General features: G+C 38.7%; 1 protein-coding gene across 1 annotated transcript in view; it reads right to left on the minus strand.

Annotated features, from left to right (window-relative positions):
• Nucleotides 1–18,508, minus strand: part of LRP2 (LDL receptor related protein 2) — a 174,581-nt gene that overhangs the window by 133,797 nt on the left and 22,276 nt on the right. The window contains exons 6-10 of the mRNA XM_054723511.1: nt 8,117–8,227; nt 7,682–7,795; nt 6,363–6,479; nt 4,801–4,953; nt 3,310–3,429 (exon numbers count right to left, since the gene is read on the minus strand). Coding sequence (XP_054579486.1) covers nt 3,310–3,429; nt 4,801–4,953; nt 6,363–6,479; nt 7,682–7,795; nt 8,117–8,227 — 615 coding nt within the window. The remainder of the gene's footprint in view (nt 1–3,309; nt 3,430–4,800; nt 4,954–6,362; nt 6,480–7,681; nt 7,796–8,116; nt 8,228–18,508) is intronic.

The following is an 18,508-nucleotide window of genomic DNA, read 5'->3' on the forward strand; positions in this document are numbered from 1 at the left end:
TCCAAATCCGATACAAAGAGGAGGAATCTGAAGGTCTCTCTGAAGATCCTGCTGGGTGGCCCCAGGAAGTGGCTGATTTTTCACCTCCCTGGAGACCCAAGAGTCAGTGTACCCAGTGTTCAGTGTCAGACCATACCAAATTACAACTCTACACATCCATAAGCAACACTCAAGGGGAAGACTCAGTGAGCACCAAAGCCTTAAAAACAAGTCCAGCTCCATAGAGGTGTCTCCTATACAATAGCTCTCCCACTGTAGTCACAGCTGGTCCTCACAGCCAATTGACCTGGAGGTCAATTCCTCCCAGAAACACCAACAGCAATCAAGTCTCAACTATAACAAGATGTGCTCACAGCCCATAAAGGAGTGCACCTAGAGCTCCCAGCTCAGGTGAATGGGGAGGCTGAACCCCTGGGCCCTACAGGACACCTACTACACAAGGCCACTCTAACAACTCAAGGAGACATAGCAGTTCTACGTAATACACAGAAACAAACACAGGGAAGCAGTCAAAATGCGGAGACAAAGAACCATGTCACAAATGAAAAAAAATGGAAGAAAGCAAACTACTGGATATAGAGTTCAAAACCATGGTTATAAGGTTACTCAAGAATCTACTAGAAACCTCCCAAAAATGGAAAAGAAATAGTCAGAAATTAAGCACACACTGACTGAAATAAAAAATAATATACAGGGATTCACTGCATTATGGGGGTGCCAGAAAAAGAGAGAGCAAGATATTAAAAACCTATTTGAAGAAATAATGACAGAAAACTTCCCCTACCTGGTGAAAGAAATAGACTTACAAGTCAAGGAAGCACAGAGAGTCACAAACAAGAGGAACCCAAAGAGGACCACACTGAGACACATCATGATTAAAATGCCAAGAGCAAAAGACAAAGAGAGAATCTTTAATGCAGCAAGAAAAAAACAGTGAGTTACCTACAAGAGAATGCCCATACGATTGTTAGCTGATTTCTCAACAAAAACTATACAGGCCAGAAGGAAGTGGCAAAAAATATTCAAAGTGATGAGTAGCAAGGACCTACAATCAAGACTACTCTACCCAGCAAAGCTATCATTTAGAATTGAGGTCAGATAAAGTGCTTCACAGACAAGAAAAAGCTAAAGGAGTTCATCATCACTAAACCAGTATTATATATGAAATATTGAAGTGCATTCTTTAAGAAGAGGAGGAAAAAGAAAAAGGTAAAGATAAAAAATTATGAACAACAAAGTGACAACAAATACATACCTATCAACAATTGAATCTAAAAATCAAAATAAGCAGAATAAGAATCTAATGAACAAAATAAACTGGTGAATAAAATAGAATCAGCGGCATGGAAATGGAACAGACTGAAGATTCTCAGAGGGAAGGGGTGTCAGGGAGTGGGACGAGATTAAAGAAAGATCTTATATGCATATATGCATTACCTATGGACACAGACAATAGGGTGGCGAAGATCTAGGACAAGGCGGGAATCGGGAGAGAGGGGCAACGGTGGGGGGGGCGAGGAGGGAAGAGGGACATCTGTAATAATCTCAACAATAAAGATTAAAAATAAATAATAAAAATAAATTAAAATAAATAAATAAAAATTCAAAATCATTTTAAAAAGAGCAAACAAAAGCAAATCTTCTAAAAGCTCAGCTGAAATAACTGTTAATTGGTTTCATAATGTCATGTGTTGAAACTAATGAGTTCTCTTTACAAAGAGTGCAACATATAGTCTTCTTTGAAATAAATGTTAACTCAGCTTCAAAACTCGAGGGCAACAGATACATTCTCCAAGGACAGGATAGGTCACAGAAAAGGTCTCTGCAGGTGGCAGGGGCTCACATTCACAAAAGCCCTCAAATGTAGACTTCTGAGCTGGTCACCAAATGAGGTTATCTGTACTAAAGTCCCAGGCACATACTGAAGGAAATGAAAGATGTTCATCATGGAACTTAAAACCAGTGCCCCCGAATCAGACCACACTGCTTCCAGTGTGCTATGAACTGAAGGCTTCCTATAAATCCTGAAATTATCTTGTGTATCATATTGCAATTTTCTGTATTACATTCACTAATAGGTTCAATATAAAAACCATGCTCTGATGGTTTTTCATTTCTTAATGGCTGCAAAAAAAAAAATTTTTTTTGAAGTGGCCTAGATTTCTGGCATATAAGAAGTCCTAGACACTTGGAAATATAACCCAAAGTTTATCACGGACTTAGATCTTGGGGAAAGATGTTGGAAATTGTGTTATCTGGGCTCCATGAGAAAAAGAAGCCTGAGAACAGGTTGTGGGGATCACAAGACTGAACTATGGATTCTGAAAGAGTAAGTAATTCTTACTGAAAAGATATAAGGCCTATCAAGTTCCAACTGCAAGGCAATCTAGCCCCAACTCCTCTTTGGGGATTGAAAAGGAAAAATAGAGAAAAGCTGATGTAATACTGAGAATGTGGCTTCTGGTATTTCTATTGGAATTCCTTTTCTACTGAGAGAAAGAGGCAATGCCTGGACAACTGTAAGACTGGAAATCGGATTGGCATCTGGGTGGCTGTCAAGAGGGGTGGAGAAGCTGACATTTGCCAAAGACAAAGGAGCAGCCTACACTTATGGATGAGCTGCCTCACAGCAAAGCCAGGGAGCACAGGCAAGGGTTCCAAAGTCAGTTAGCCACCCAACAAAGGAGGACATTCGTGTCAAAAATATTTTTAAATTTCTTAAGTGCATTCCCAGTGTAATGATAATGATAAAACACAAAAAGCGTTCTGCAATCTCAATTAATGCCAGCTGAAGGTCATAATGGCTTATTTATAAAGTGTTTTGAAATTATTAGAAATTTGGGGGGTTCTTAAATAATTCTGAGTAATCTCTAAGTCTTCAGGATCTCTCGCACTGACCTACATAAAGCACTTGATCTTAAAATGTCTTGTTGAATATAGTTAAGGGAGCAATCAGATCATGGGCAAACTTCGGGATACGGTCCGTGATATTAGAAACCTAAAAACACCACAAGGACAACCTCAATTGGATTGTTTCACCACACACACACACACAAAAAATAGTTCTCTCTCATCATTGATGTTTCTATATCTCTCCCTCTCCCTTTCTCTCTAAAAATCAATAAAAATATATTTAAAAAAAAAACAAAACTCCATATTGTTCAGGTGTTCTGGGAGGACTGTTGCTCTTTGTTATACAGACCATCACTCCTACCCACAAGCACAAACTCTTCTTTGTCAAAGATCATAGACCTCATCAGTGTGGCAAGCACCGTGATTAAAGACCACGTGTTCCCACCTGTCACTTACCGACACATTTTCGGGTGTTATTTTGGTCCACAACATAACCTGGAGGACAATAACACGTCCCTCCAAATGGTGCTATGTGGCATTGATACTCACAGCTCAAGTAAGGACACAAAGTCACATCTAAACAAAAAAAAAAAAACACTTTGTTAACTGAATGGTCATCTCATGGTGATGGAAAAAAATATATTAAATTAAATTTTTAAAGAAAAAATAAATGAATGGTCATTTCTGAACAAGACTCATTTACCTATGAAGTAAGTACTGCTTCTTTCAAACGTAAAAGCTAAGTAACCATGTAGTCAAAGCACAGAAAATCTGTCACCATTCAAGCCTAACTGCAATTTGTGGTACAAAAGTTCAATTCATATTTTTAAGAAGTTTTTTTTTAAGTTATAACTATGTATAGGTCATCATAAGAGCTGTTTATGGAAAAATCAGGTCATAAATCTATCTTTGTCTACATAATACAAAGGGTCAAGAATTCCCAAGTGACAGAATTGAAAATAACACCAAAAACATTAACTGTGGCTAGCTAGCTTCAAGTAGTAGGATTGCAGGTGAGTGCTTTCTTTCTGTCAATTTTATTTTCTATTTTGTACTATTTATTTTTGTTTTGCACTGTGACTACATATCTCTTACTAATTTTTAAAACTTTTCAAAAAGGGCCTCTAAATAAAATGGGGTGAAGAGGGGTGAATGCCATGTAAGTCTCTGCATATTTAAACTTTACATGTCTTTTTCAAGGAGAAAAAAATAAAAGAGGCCTTAGGTTTACAGGTACATAGTTGCTTCTAGAATCTAGGCAAATACTGGATACTTGAGAATGCACCATTGATGAAATCAAGGTCATATATTGTTATTCTCTTACAGGACAGTCAGCTGTCCAGAGTTCACGGGTTGATGGTGGGGTGAATATTCTACAGCAACAGAAAAAGAAGAAAAACAACTAACTCAAGTATATAACCCAGGAACCAGAAACTTCTTTTTTGAAAATAACCAGACAAGACTTTTTTCATAATTATAAGCAAGGGAATAAAATCTCCTTTAGAGTCATTAAAATTTCTATTAAAATCATTGTGCCTGGGTAGAAGAAGAAAAAAGCTACAGATATTTGAAGCACCTCCTATCAAGAGGTGAAGCCTACTTCTTCAATCCATTGACACTGTACTTGGCCAAGTGACTTGCTTTGGCCAATACATGATATACACAGAGGCTTAAAAAGAGCTTGTGCACTAGGGTGTGCCCTTTCTACCACCATGTAAATAAGCCTGGACTAGCCAGAGCTTTTATCGCAACATCCTGACAAGGGAGTGAGCTGGTCTAGGTCAGAACTCCCCAGGCAACCCACAGAACTGTGAGAAATAATAAATGCGGATTTAAGCCACTAAGTCTTAGCATAGCTTGTTATGCAAACACCAACTGATATTCTGTCATTAAAAAAAACTGAAGCATATTTATCTGAAAGATCCCCAGATAAATTTCCATACTCACCACAACGCCGTAGCACAGTGGCATTGCCTTCATCTTCCCCTGATGGACAATCTAAAATTCCATCACAGACTTTTGTAATTGGGATGCATTTTCCAGACTTTGGACAAGCCCATTCACCTGGGTAACATTTATGAAAATGATGAGGACTGCTTTCTGTGGAAAGGGAAAAAAGAAAGAAAGTTACAACCACATGAGAAATGGAGCCAGTTATTTTTATTTTAACCCATGGTTAAGAGAGGATATACTAGTAGATCAGGTAGAAGTCACAATGGCCTATATCAGTGATGGCGAACCTACGACACGCGTGTCAGCACTGACACGCGTAGCCATTTCTGATGACACGCGGCCGCTGAGGCAGCCACATGCCGAGGATGAAACATTTGCTGCTCCTGAGGATGAAACATTTGCGAAATAATGTTTTTTCCTCAAAGTGACACACTACCCGATTTATGCTCAGTTTTTTGGTGAAGTTTGACACACCAAGCTCAAAAGGTTGCCCATCACTGGCCTATATAGTTCCTAATTCTACTGGTGAACTTTTCTTGAGCTTCTAAAGAGTGGCAAAATGGAATTATTTAAGTTTCACTCTTTCTGGGGGATGCAGCCCCCCCAACCAGGTTATAAAAGTAAATTGCAGGTATGGATCTGGATTATCAACAAACTAGATGAATCACCCCTAAAGGAAGATTCAGTTACTCAAATCGCAAATTACAGAAGAGAGGCTATTAAGGTAACACCAGGATTTCTGAGTTTTTATTTTGTTATTTTGGTTATTTGTTTCCTGAGGGAAACGTCAACAGTGTATGAAAAACTGTAATTCAAATGTAGAAAGACTACTCGTTGGGACACCGAAATGTGAAACGAGTGGATGTGTCCAGAACAAGCATCGCTCCTGCTATATGTGGGGCTGGCACAGTATAAGTAACTTGCTTTATGGTGTGGGTGTTAGTAACTTCTGAACTATTAGAGGTATTGCAGAGTGAAGAGAGTGACTATTATTGGCAATTTCCTTCTCATAGGATCTCTGAATGCGTCCCTGGAGAGCAGCCCCTCCTGCAAGTACCAACCCCTGGCTCCATCTCTCAGGGTGCCTCTGTGGCCTCTCTTCCACCACTGGATGTCACACACTCATTATTTGCAAATCAGAATTTAAAAACAAAACAAAACTGAACTGGACTTTTACCAAGATTCAAAGTCATTTTTAAAGGTTGGCTCAAAGACAAATCACATTTCCCCGTTTTCCCTCCTTCTCCATCCTACTCCTGTGCTATATAAATCTAGTTAAAATAAGCAGTCTTAAAGGGAAAGAGTAAGCTATATGAAGGGGGAGAGACTACCTTACTATATTGCCTTAATAGTAAAAGGGAGGAAATTATAATTTATGCTATATCTGAGTTCTGGGTCTTTTTAGTGGAGTCTCTTGCTTCCCCACCCATTAAGTCCCTTAAATCCCAGACAATCCTGATACATGCTTGACACACAGATAACTTTCAACAAGGAAAATCGGAAAAACAAGTTCTGGAAACACTTTAAGAAAACACTTTTCAATCAGAATCTCTTACCACATCCATCTTCATCTCCATTATCTGCGCAGTCGTCCTCTCCATCACAAACCCAGTCTTGATTAATGCAGCGGCCATTGGGGCACGTGAACTGATTACCTCTGCAGGTCTCGTAGTCTGGAAACAAACCACAGCTGTACTCCAAAGACGCAAAGCACTCGGAAAAATTCACAATGCTCACCCCACTGCCTAAATGGAGCTCCTAGAAACTGAAATGTCTTTATCAATTTAATTAAGTATCTTGACAAAAATGAAGAAAAGAAGGAAGAGAAGGAGGAAAAGAAGGAGCAAAGAGCAGCTCTGGGTCCAGGAGGTGAACTCAGGTGCTGGTCGATGTTTCTCAAGATTAAAAATAGGACAGTATGCTATAGGTTAACACAGAATAGCAAATGCAAACTAATAAAGATGCTACAGACATGCCAACAGCTAACGTTCTCCTACTTTACCACAAGCACTGGGATTGCTATTTAGGACCAAATGATTCTTAATCACCTACTCCATGATGTCATGTTCTTCTTTAATATGGTCTCTAAAATAAGCCAAGGCACCAGAAAGGAAATCAGGCATGGCTCATAGAAAATGAGGGTGATTTTGAAAATACTGGATTACCCCCATGGCATGGATACCAATTCATCAAAATGGGTGTGAAGAAAAATCATAGATTTTAGTAAATAAATTATCACAAAAAGCTGGCAATTTTTTGGAATTAGTAAAACACTCTCAAGCTATATATTCCAATAGAGTGAGTCCATAGGTGGCAACAATAAGGGAGAGATGGCTTGCATTGCAAGCAGCAGCATGGAAGGAAAAGTAGGCTCAGAGTGGGAAAGTGGAAACAATGAAAGCCCCCTGCATCACAATAAAACTCTCTGACCCTCCAATTTCAATGCGGTAAGAAATTCAAAGTAAAGAGGAAAGTGAGGACCATTGCTATTCCGGACCTTCTTCTCCTTTCTCTCACTGGACCATCCACGTTATCAGACCAATTCCTAAGGTCTGAGTAACCTGAGAGTCCAGTGATACAGCACACCCTGTACCATTGTAGCCTAAGGAAAGAATGCAAACTGTCTATCAGCAACCCTTCAACTCTACACAGATCCTTAGGAGATAAAGGAGCCCAGGTCCAGTAACACTGCTGAGGCTCATGCCATGGGCCCTAAATGAACTTCTGGCTCCATCTGCCATCAGACATAATGATCTTTTTGTTTGAAAAGAGTGATACATTGATAGGATGTTTGCAGCGGGGGGGGGCGGGGGGGGGAGGCGGGGGGGGGAGAACCACTCCTAACAACAGGACTAGCATAAGGAAATCACCGTACTGCAAGAATGCTCATCGCTGCCGTCTTTACAATCTGGGATGCGGTCACAGACGTTGTCATGAGAGAGGCACTCCCCACTGCCACACTGAAACTGGTTGTGGGAACATCCTTCAGCTGGGACACGAGGTTAAGAAGGGAAAGAAAAGAGAGAATTTCAATTCCACTGTAGCCATTTAATCTCATAGGAAGACTCTGTCTCGTGTTTAAAAAGAAATTCTTATTATTCAGTAGTATGCTCGTAAATGTCTAAAAACTAGTTCTCCAGGGACAAAAAGACCCTGAATTATATTGTTTGCTAGTTTCCATGATGTAAATACTCCCACCATGGCTGACTTCAAGCTTCCAATATGAATTCATTGAACACGAACTTGAGAAGAGATATGCATAATTGGCCAATAGAAACCAACTTCAGAACATCTTATGTACATTACTTACTGCAGTTGTTTTCATCAGAGAAGTCTCTGCAGTCAACTTTCTTATCACATCTCTGACTAGTGTTATAGCAGGCTCCGTTGGCACAAGTAAGCTGCTCACATGTTGGGTATCCTAAAGGAATAGAAATAGTTCAAAAACCTTAAGTTAAGCCATTCCTATAACAAACACTGCTTGAGTAACTACTACATGCTAACAGTAAATGCTGAGCATATATTGGTAAACAACAGACATGGAGATTACAGTTGGCCTCATGGAGATTGTGGTTGGATAGGAGAAAAATACACTGATCAAATAATGACACCAATAGCCAATTACAAACTGGGTTATGTGCTAATGTAGGAAGTAGAGAGTGCTGTGAGGGTGCATAGTAGGAGGGTCTGGGAGCCCAGGAAAGTCTCCCCTGAAGAACTCAACTGCTTTTGTCATCTCAGAGATGAAGAATGAGAACGAATCTTACTTATTTCAAAATGGAACCTTCTTTTACATGATACAAATAGCATCTCAGGAAACTAATGTATCTCCCCACATGCTTTGGGAGGTGACGGGCTGTTTCTTTCGCTGGAGGATCATAGAAAGAAAACAGGCCTAGAAGTTGGGAGACCTGGGGCCTGGAGTACCACCCAGTAGCTATTTACTCTTACTCAAAGCTGCCCATCCTCTCTGCGTCACCACTTCCTTATCCATGCATTTAGATAATTTACTTCACATGATAAAGAACCTCAAAAGACAATGTCTAGTAAAGTACTTTGAAAAGAGTAATGTGCTCTATAAGCATGAAAAATCATTACCACGTTATGTACATATGGTCACCTCACTGCTATTAACCAGATGCTTAACCCTGGTTTTCTAGGGTGCAGTGGAAATAATCAAAATATCTCTTGCAGGAATAACATGCTGTCAGTCTCTCCACTGTGCATCCTCAACTTGGAACACGTATTTTTTTATGATCCCTGGCTTCATTCTGTTGGCTGTTTATCTGTTTCCCCTGTGACATAAGAAAATCCTCTGAGAACAAGGATCCTGTCTTACTCACTTTAGAGTCCCCAACACAGGGATTAGGTCCTTAACGTGCTCAAAAAATGCTCGCTATTGCTGTTGAGTTATCACAGTGAACTTTTTAGTTAAAAAGCTATTAAAAATATTTTGAATCTCTGCCTTTTATGACTTTTTATAACCTCCTTCTCACAAATATGATACCTTTCTTAGTTTGACTTTTTTTTCCATTTGGTTTGACTTTTTTTCCCATTAAAAATTGTTTTCATAATTGTTTTCATAATGATTTTGGTTGTCTTCAGATTTCTTTTCAACTAAGGAAAAGGTATGTCTTAGGATCTCAAAGAACAGAGAGCACAGTCTCACTTTGAAGTTCAGTTTTGCATTAAAAAGCCTATTTGGGGTCTCACAGACATAGACAGATTCTTTAGATGATTCTTTGGATAGTCCCAAAGTCTCCTTCAAGCACAAGCAGTACACAAATTCTCTGCTGAAACTATATTAAACTTGTCTAGTGTTAACAAGTCGTACTTTTGAAAAGGATGAAGTCTGAAGTAATCTTTTACCATTGTGTACATTGAAGGAATAAGCCCAAATCTTCTCATCTCCAGAAGTTCAAAAACTAGTCTATTAAGTGTCTTTAAATATCTAAATTGCCAAAGTTACATGTAGTCAACCATGTATTAAAGTGGAAGGTATTTTAAAATTACTGATTAACATTTTAAATTTTTTTCTGAATTTTTTTTCTTAATAGTCCAAGAATCAGATAATGCTTTGGGTTATTGCTGTGTTTTTATCATTGCCATGGTATGCATTGCAAGTGTGCCTTCAAAGGGTCACCCAACTTTGTTTATTAATTCTCCCTTCAAGAGATGCAAGAGGCCAGTTGAGTCCGGCAAGCAATTCCCTTCCTCCTTTGTGCTGGATAGCTTGTAGAGTTAGTATGTTATCTAACCTTTTAAGGGCAGCAGCAAGCAGGAAAGGAATCTCAGAAAATTCAGCTCTTTGCAATAGATAAGATATCTGTCAGGAGGGAAATTTATTTGTGCTTAGATTGTAACTAGCTCTTAAAGCGATTATTGTAGATATGAAGGATCTGGGCTAAATATGCTGGGCAGATCTCTTGTTCTCCCCATCCTGCTTTTCAGGAATCACTGCCATAAAACTGAAAAGGGAAGAACTAAAACAGTATCCACTGACATGACTAAAAGTTTGCTGACATGGCTCATCCTCCCGGCAACAAACAACAGGCCAGCTTGATGTCATCAGGGAGAGTATGGTGATAGTCAGAGGTCAGTAGTTTGACACTCGGAATGAGGAACAAACAGCTTTCTTGTCTCCATCCTTGCTGATAACAAATCTCCCTCAGTCAGCTTAGGACCTGCCTCAGCCTCTGCCCACCTTCTGGTCTCTTCTGCATATAGTTAACTGAATGCATATAGGAAAGACTGCACAGAGCTACCTGACTCCATTCAACACTGAAAATATTTGGAAATCTCTTTTCCAAGGTACTTCCCCCTTTGGAGACCTGCACAGAGGGAACAAGTCCAAATTGTTCACACTGAGCAAAGTAAGAAAGGAACTGATTCTACCTTAAAGATTTTTATTGCTAAAGATGTTAATTAATGAGTTTCAATTGACCCCAGGAAACAAGAAGTCACATAACTTTGGTATTGGGGGATATCTAAAATCTTATTTTTTGGTTTATTTGTTTGAAAAGTCTGGGTCTAGGCTTGTAAAGTTTCTTCTATGGAGCAAAGCCATCATGTAGATTAAATGTCCTGCAGGATTTTAAGGGCAAGTACAATAAGAGAGGAGTTGATATACAAGAATACCAGAGAAATTCATCCTAAGGTTTATCTTAATGAAAAGATTGACAAGTAAGTATTAACTAAGCCCCGGACCTCTGAAGTTTACCTGACACAAAAATGCGAGGACACCCTGGCACACCCTTGCTCACACCACCTTTGCCCTCTCCCTTCCTTGCTCTCACCAAATTCCAAATGACACATGTACAGGTATGTTCCCCCAAAATTGGGAGTTGCCCCTAAATATACATATGACATCTGCGCTTTAAGATTTTTAAAATTTTTTCTCTGCTAATGATTTGGTTTGAAGCAAGAAAGTTCCAAGCTATAGTTCTGTTTATACAATCAAGGAGGAAGATGTGGTTTGAGGACCTCCCAGACCTCCTAGAATGGAAATCACTCACAGCAGAGTAAGATGCAAATATTAGGCACCACTCTTTATTATCTTGACAGGAAGGCTGTAAATACATTCTATTGTCAGAACTCGACAAGATGGCCAAAAAGAACATAGAAAATAAGATAAACTGATTATAAAGAAAGAGAAGGCACCTTAAAGGTAGATTATGAAACTTACTCCAAGATTTAAAGGAAAACAAGAAGTTACTGATACAACCTCTGCCCAGACACCTAGGACTTTTCAAGGTTCTCGAGTCATCCTTTGTAAGTTACTAAGCAGGCTAATCCAAAGTAATGATTTGCCAGAAAAAGTTTACTAGTTTGGCCACCAGCACTTAGTTGCAAGTACTACCCACAAAGTTAAATAAGCACTAACAATAATAATAATCAATAGTATATACTGAACACTATGTGCCAAAAACCCCGAACTACTCAATATGTATGAACTCATCTCAGTCTGTAACAACCCTATGAGGTTGATACTATTATTACTCCCATTTTATAGATTTATATTTCATAGATTTCATATGTGCCTCTCTGAGGTACAGGGAGGTTATGTAACTTGAAAAAGGTCATACAAGTGGTAACTTGGAGAACCAGAACTCAGTCTGGAGGCAATCTGGCTCCACAATGCATGTTCCTACAATAGATAGAACTACTGCTACTAAGCTTCAAAGTAAAAAAAAGAAGCAAAAAATTACAGAAGAATGAAATTGAATGAAAGTAAATAGAAACTCTTCAAAAGATAATATGAAAAGAGAAGTAACCCAAGGGGAAAATTTTTCCTTTCTTCCATTCAGTTTCCCATTCCACCTTGGAAAGTCTGGAGAAGTGAGGCCAATTCTAGATTTCAACAAGTTATGGCATATTCTACTAACGACTTCAATCAGGTATAATTTAGGAATTCCAGAAAATCCAGGGCTAGGAAATAGAGTTTTCTTGGAGTACCAGGACAAAAAAGAAAGTCAATTTAAAAAAAAAAAAAAAACAGACCACAAGCCCGCAGGAGACTCACTTCTCCTATCCGCCCACCCCCATCCCAGCCCCAAATTCAAGCCCCTGATGTGACTATCATCACAGATTAGTACCTATGGAATGCAGCGATATATAAGAGAACAACAGAGAAGCATTTCCTGCTTCTTCCTCAAAATAATTTGAAGTTGTTTTCAATAAAAAGCATATACATAATAAGATTTATAAAAAGGAAACAGCCATTCAATGCCTTGGAAAGAGAAAGCAAATATAGTCATCCGGAGGGCTAGTAGATTGGACTGACATCAAGTTTAGTCTGAGCAGCTTTCAGGAAACTGAAGTCAAAGATGGAAACATTAGGTTATCTAGTTTTCCTTGCTCTGCTCTCCTTGAACTACTAGGTCTTAAGTTGCAAATCTCATTCTGGTCTCTAACCACACTGACCTGATCTTAGACCTAAACTAGAAATGTGCCTGACAGGTGAAGTAGAAATTCCCAAAGCTTTTTTAAAAAATATATTTCATTCAATGAATAACTATTGCATACCTATAGCAATACTAGGTACTAGAGATAAAGGGATGAATAAAGTCCCTACTCTCATGGAACTTACATTTTACTTGGAACTTACACTTATGGAAATATAGCAGGGTAGAATGATAAAGGGTGACAGTGAGGAGTAGCTCTCTCTGATAAGGTGATATTTGAATAAGAATCATAAGATTTAGCAAAATGAAGGTCCGTGGTGGCATTGACGAGAATGTTTTCAGGAGACCAGTGGAGATGAACGACTGTTTTCAGTGAGTTCAAGAAGAAAAGCAGCCGAAACCGGTTTGGCTCAGTGGATAGTGTCGACCTGCGGACTGAGGGGTCCCAGGTTCGATTCCGGTCAAGGGCATGTACCTTGGTTGCGGGCACATCCGATGTTCCTAACTCTCTATCCCTCTCCCTTCCTCTCTGTAAAAAATTAATAAAATATATTTTTTTAAAAAAGAAAAAAAAAAGAAGGAAAGCAGGAGAGGAAATGAAGACTGATTAAAGACAACCCTATGTAACCTTATTGGAGAAGAGAGCAAAGAAATTGGGCAATAGCTGAGAGAGATCTTAGGTGGGAGATATTTATAATGTGCTTGAATGATGGAGACTCAGTCGAACTTCTCTTTCTTCAAGGTGTCAGGGCTCCGAATCCTATCTCAACTATAAGAAGGTTAAAAAGGTACATCAGTGATGTGATATGTAAGATGGGGTCAGTAGCTCTGCTTCTGCTTTCTCACCTCAAGTAGAGAGAGGATGGTAAGAGCAGGACTAGCTGGGCGGCTTGCTTACATGTGGAACTGAGTTTGAAGAACAAATATGTTTTTTCATGAGCCGTCACAGTCCACGGAGTGACTTTAACCATCCTCTCTATTCCCCTCCAACTGTTTCCCTGGGTAGAGTTTCAGCAGTTAGATATATAAAGGAAAATGTTAAATTCTAAAGAACAGAAAGTCAATAGAAATAAAACTTCAGGGACAAAGCAGCCCCAGTTGCAGGCAGACCAAATACTGCTGATTAGCAACAAGAAAGCCTTCATTGTAGCAGGGATTTTACCCTTTCTTTGGCATTCCTAAGTAACAAAAGAGAAGTGCTACAAACCAATGATAATTAGCAATAGTTTTACACCAAAATCATTCTAAAATGGTACTTGATAAAAGCAAAATAATCTATTTACTTAAAAGGGGGGGAGGGGATGTACTATTTTTGAGCAACCAAAAGTCACTGAAATGTATTAATGGAATGACCCATAATTGCTGCATTGTTCGGATGTTTATCTTAAACTCTGCATGAGTGGTTTTCCTTGACGCTAATCCCATTAGAAGTAAATGGACTGCAGTTTGAATCTCTCTGCTCCTTAAAAAAAAATTTTTTAATTGAGAATTTGTTTAATAGCAAGTACCATTTTACAGATGGCCAGACTGAAGAGTAAAATAACTTAGGGGAAAATGAGCTTTAGCCTATTTCACAGATTATATATATTCAGAAATAGTTCTCAAACAAATAACCAAAAATATAGCAGACAAAAAGACCAAACACAATAAGAAACATTTATCCTACACCAAATTTATTCAAGGATAATCTTTTTATTGGGAGCTTAATACCTTGCCTTCCTCACTATCTCACCCATTCTCTTACCTCCCCTCTCCCTGCCTCCCTGGGAGGACTCTTACACATCATTCTTTGTTCTGTAAAAGGAATGCCTGGAATGGACACAAGGTGCTCAGTCTTGAAACTCTATGATTTGATCTATAAGCTTGAAAGGGTGGGGACTATAACCTAGGGGTTTGACCTGACAGGCAAGGCTATCAACTACAGAAGCAAGCTTCCTGATCCTTTCAAATAATTGGGGTAAAGAATTAGTCCTTCTTTGGAGCTTTTCTAATATCCATTACAATATTTAAGTGGTTTCTAGGTGTTTACAAGTAATGTATTAAGACCCATTCCTAAAGAAATCCTATTTCTGAGAAATAGAAAAATATAAATCATATTGATAAGCTGATTCTAATTTTGTCCTCAAGTATTGATTCCTATATATCATGACTGCAGAAACAACAGAATAAAGTGTTATATCTCACAAAATGATTTCTAGCCAAGCCTCATTTAATCCTTGACCATGTAGGAACACTCTAATTTTAAACTACTAATAAATAGCTGCTATATAATTGAAGTGGCACTTAAAATAGTTAAATGGGCCCTGGCCAGGTAGTTCAGTTGGTTAGAGCATCAAGGATACAGGTTCAATCCCTAGTCAGGGCACATACAAGAAATAACAATGAATACATAAATAAGTAGAGCAACAAATAGATGTTTCTCTCTCTCTCTCTTCTTTCTTTCCCTTTCTTTCTCTTTCTCTCTTTTTCTCTCTCTTTCTCTTTCTTTCTTTCTCTCTTTCTCTTTCTTTCTTTCTCTCTCTCTCTCTTTCTCTCTCTCTCTCTCTCTCTCTCTCTCTCTCAAGTCAATCAATAGCTCTAACTGGTTTGGCTCAGTGGATAGAGCATCGACCTGCAGACTGAAGGGTCCCAGGTTCGATTCCAGTCAAGGGCACATGCCTGGGTTGCTGGCTTGATCCCCAGTAGGGGGCATGCAGGAGGCAGCTGATCAACAATTCTCTCTCATCATTGATTTTTTTTCTATCTCTCCCTCTTCCTTCCTCTCTGAAATCAATAAAACTATATTTTTAAAAATCAATCTATAAATTAGAAATAGCAAGTACCTCCATGACTAATGGATCTCAACGAAGATCAGCAATGGCTGCCAATGTCACTACTATTGGAAATGTAAGCCTTATATACAAAGTATGTTACACACACACACACACACAACAAAAAAAAAAAAAAAAAATCCTTGCATCATCTGTTCAAGCCTCTGCACTAGCACTATTCTGAATTAGACCAAGGGAAGGGAGTACATTTTGCGTTAGAGGACATCTGGCATCGTCTGGAGACATTTTGGGTTGTCACAACATTTTTGGTTTGGGGGTTAACGCTGGCTTCTAGAGTAGAAGCCAGAGATATTGTTAGACTTTCTATAATGCACTAGAAGCTCCCCACAATAAAGAATTATCTGGGCCCACGTGTCATTAGTGCCAAGGCCAAGAATCCTTGCTCCAGATCTAGCTACCAACTTCAAAAAAATACAGGGGACAGAAGAACATGTTAAATGACATCAAGGGATACAATGAGCAAAACCCAGACTGTGGGAAACTCCAGGACAACTGACTTGGTTTCATAAACAAATAAATTGATAATTAACATAATAACATAAGTACAAAGAGATTCATTATATAATTCATCCTGCTTTTGGTTATGTTAAAAATCTTTCATAAGCTTTAAACAATCACTTTTTAAAAAATAAAAGAGCTAAGTAACCTTCAGACAAAAATAGTTTGTAAACTTCCATTACTAAAGAAAAATATTCTTAGAGCCCGGGCATAGGGTAACATTTAAGTCCCACCTCCTCTACCCGTGCTTCTTGACAATCTTCACAATCTCTGTAAAATGGCCATCACATCTGCCTTGTAGTCCTGGTGTAAAAATTGCCTAAGACAGTAACTGGTGCTTGGTGAGCAGCAATTCCCTTTTCCACTTCACACAAGAGCTCCAAGAGGGAAAACAAAATGAGGCAATCCTGCCCCCTATACTGGTACTTTCTAAAGACTTCTATCCAATCGAGGCCATTCATTTCCTTCCTGTTCGAATCTGGCTGTGGCCAGGAGATCAAAGCACTAACCAGGAAGTATGAGGATTCTTTTCTTAATTTCCTCTGATTTGTTGATTTTTTCACACTCCTCCATCACTAACACATAATAAATAAACAAAGCAGAGAGGAATAGAAAATAGTACATCGTTATAAAAACACCCTTACATGTGTGAGGTTCATGTTAGGGCCACGAACCCTGAAGGGTTCATGACTTGTATAATTCCAGAAACAATGAGCTATAAATCTGGTTCTCTTTCCTTAACAAATCCTCCTTTCACCAGTTACTTGTGCTTTAAAAAAAAAAAATACAAACAAAAACTTGATTAAAAACTCCTGTGCAGATATTTTATAAAACTTACTTCCTTTCCTTCATTCCTTTCTATAACAGCTGCCTGCACACTGTACCCTGCCAGCTTTTTGCCGGAAGTTCCACTGGCAAAGTCGTCAGGCAGTTCTACTGGTGACTTTAGACTTGGGTGCAGATTATTCACATGGAATAAATCCAAACAATCTGTTTCGACGGCCTTTTCTTTTCCCTGAAGTAGCATTTCCTTCATTCCCATTGCATTTGCAATAAAGCACTCATTTTTATCCACTTGTAAATAAGGAATACAGACATGGACTGTTGGCTGGAGGCACAGGCCTCCGGTTCTCTCTTAAACTTGCACAAGGCAGAACTTTCTCCTTCTGTGAAAAAGGACCTTCGTGAAGAATAATGACCAGGCTTGGAACCAGAAGATGGGCTGAGCACTAGCTCTGCCACACATCATACTACCTGGAACAGGACACGCGACACTTCGCAGTTTTAGTTTCTTTGTTCATAAGAAAGTATACTAATACCTGCCGTGTTGTCTTTGTTGAGAAACCTAATAATAATAACTGGAATTTATATAATGTTTTGAAGTTTGCAAAATACTGCAAAATATAATATAGTCATGTGCCGTATAATGACACGTTGGTCAATGACAGACCGCACATAAGACAGGTCTCATGAGATTATGATGGAGCTGAAAAAAATGTCTATCGCCTAGTGACACTGTCGCCATCCTGAAGTTACAGTGAAATGCATTATTCACGTGTTTGTGGTAATGCTGGTGTAAACAAACCTACTGCACTGCCAGTAATAGAAAGGTGTAGTATATACAATTATGGACATCACATAATTCTTGATAATGATAATAAATGGCTACGTTAATGGCTTATGTGTTTGCTGTACTAACTTTGCTATCATTATTTTAGAGTGTACTCTTGGTACTTTAAAAAAAAATGTGCTGTAAGTAAAACAGTGTGTTGTGTTACACAAACAGCTGCCTCACACACCTTGTGTCTCTTGAGTGCATTATTTTCTTTTGTGCTTGAATTAAGCTTGTGTTGTTTGTACAGCAACGAGCTGTACAGGATTGTAGCCTAGGAGCAAAAGGCTATATCACACAGTCTGTGTAGTAGACTATACCCCCCTATGGGTTTGTATAAGTACACTCTGTTATGTTTGCACAACAAAATCACCTAACAACACATTTCTCAGAACATACCTTCATCATTAAATGGCACATAACTTTATATGATTTACCGTTATTATTAACCAAAATATTTTCTTCACTTGCCTCAATAAAGGACCTATTGTATGCTTAACAACAAGTCCTTGACTCGTGGACTTGCTCTTTCATGACATCCAGAAACACCCTATCATCTCTAAAATTACCAGTGCTAAGTCTAAATTCTCTGCAAAATGTCTAAAGTGAAGGGAGACCCAAACAAGGGGCAACATAATCTCTTTCAAAAGAGAATACTTAATTAGAAAATATACCAGAACAGAACTGTGCCAGGAACTCAGCTAAGAAATGGAGATACAAAGACAAATAGCATAGACTCCTCTCAAAGAAAAATAACATACAAGGAACAAAGCATTGGAGGAAAGGTGTTGTTTTTTAAAATGTAGTGTGATATGATGTGCAGCATGATCGGGGCCTGTTTGGGTCCAGACCTCTCC

The sequence above is a fragment of the Eptesicus fuscus genome, chromosome 11 (assembly GCF_027574615.1).
Source record: "Eptesicus fuscus isolate TK198812 chromosome 11, DD_ASM_mEF_20220401, whole genome shotgun sequence".
Taxonomy (NCBI): Eukaryota; Metazoa; Chordata; class Mammalia; order Chiroptera; family Vespertilionidae; genus Eptesicus; species Eptesicus fuscus.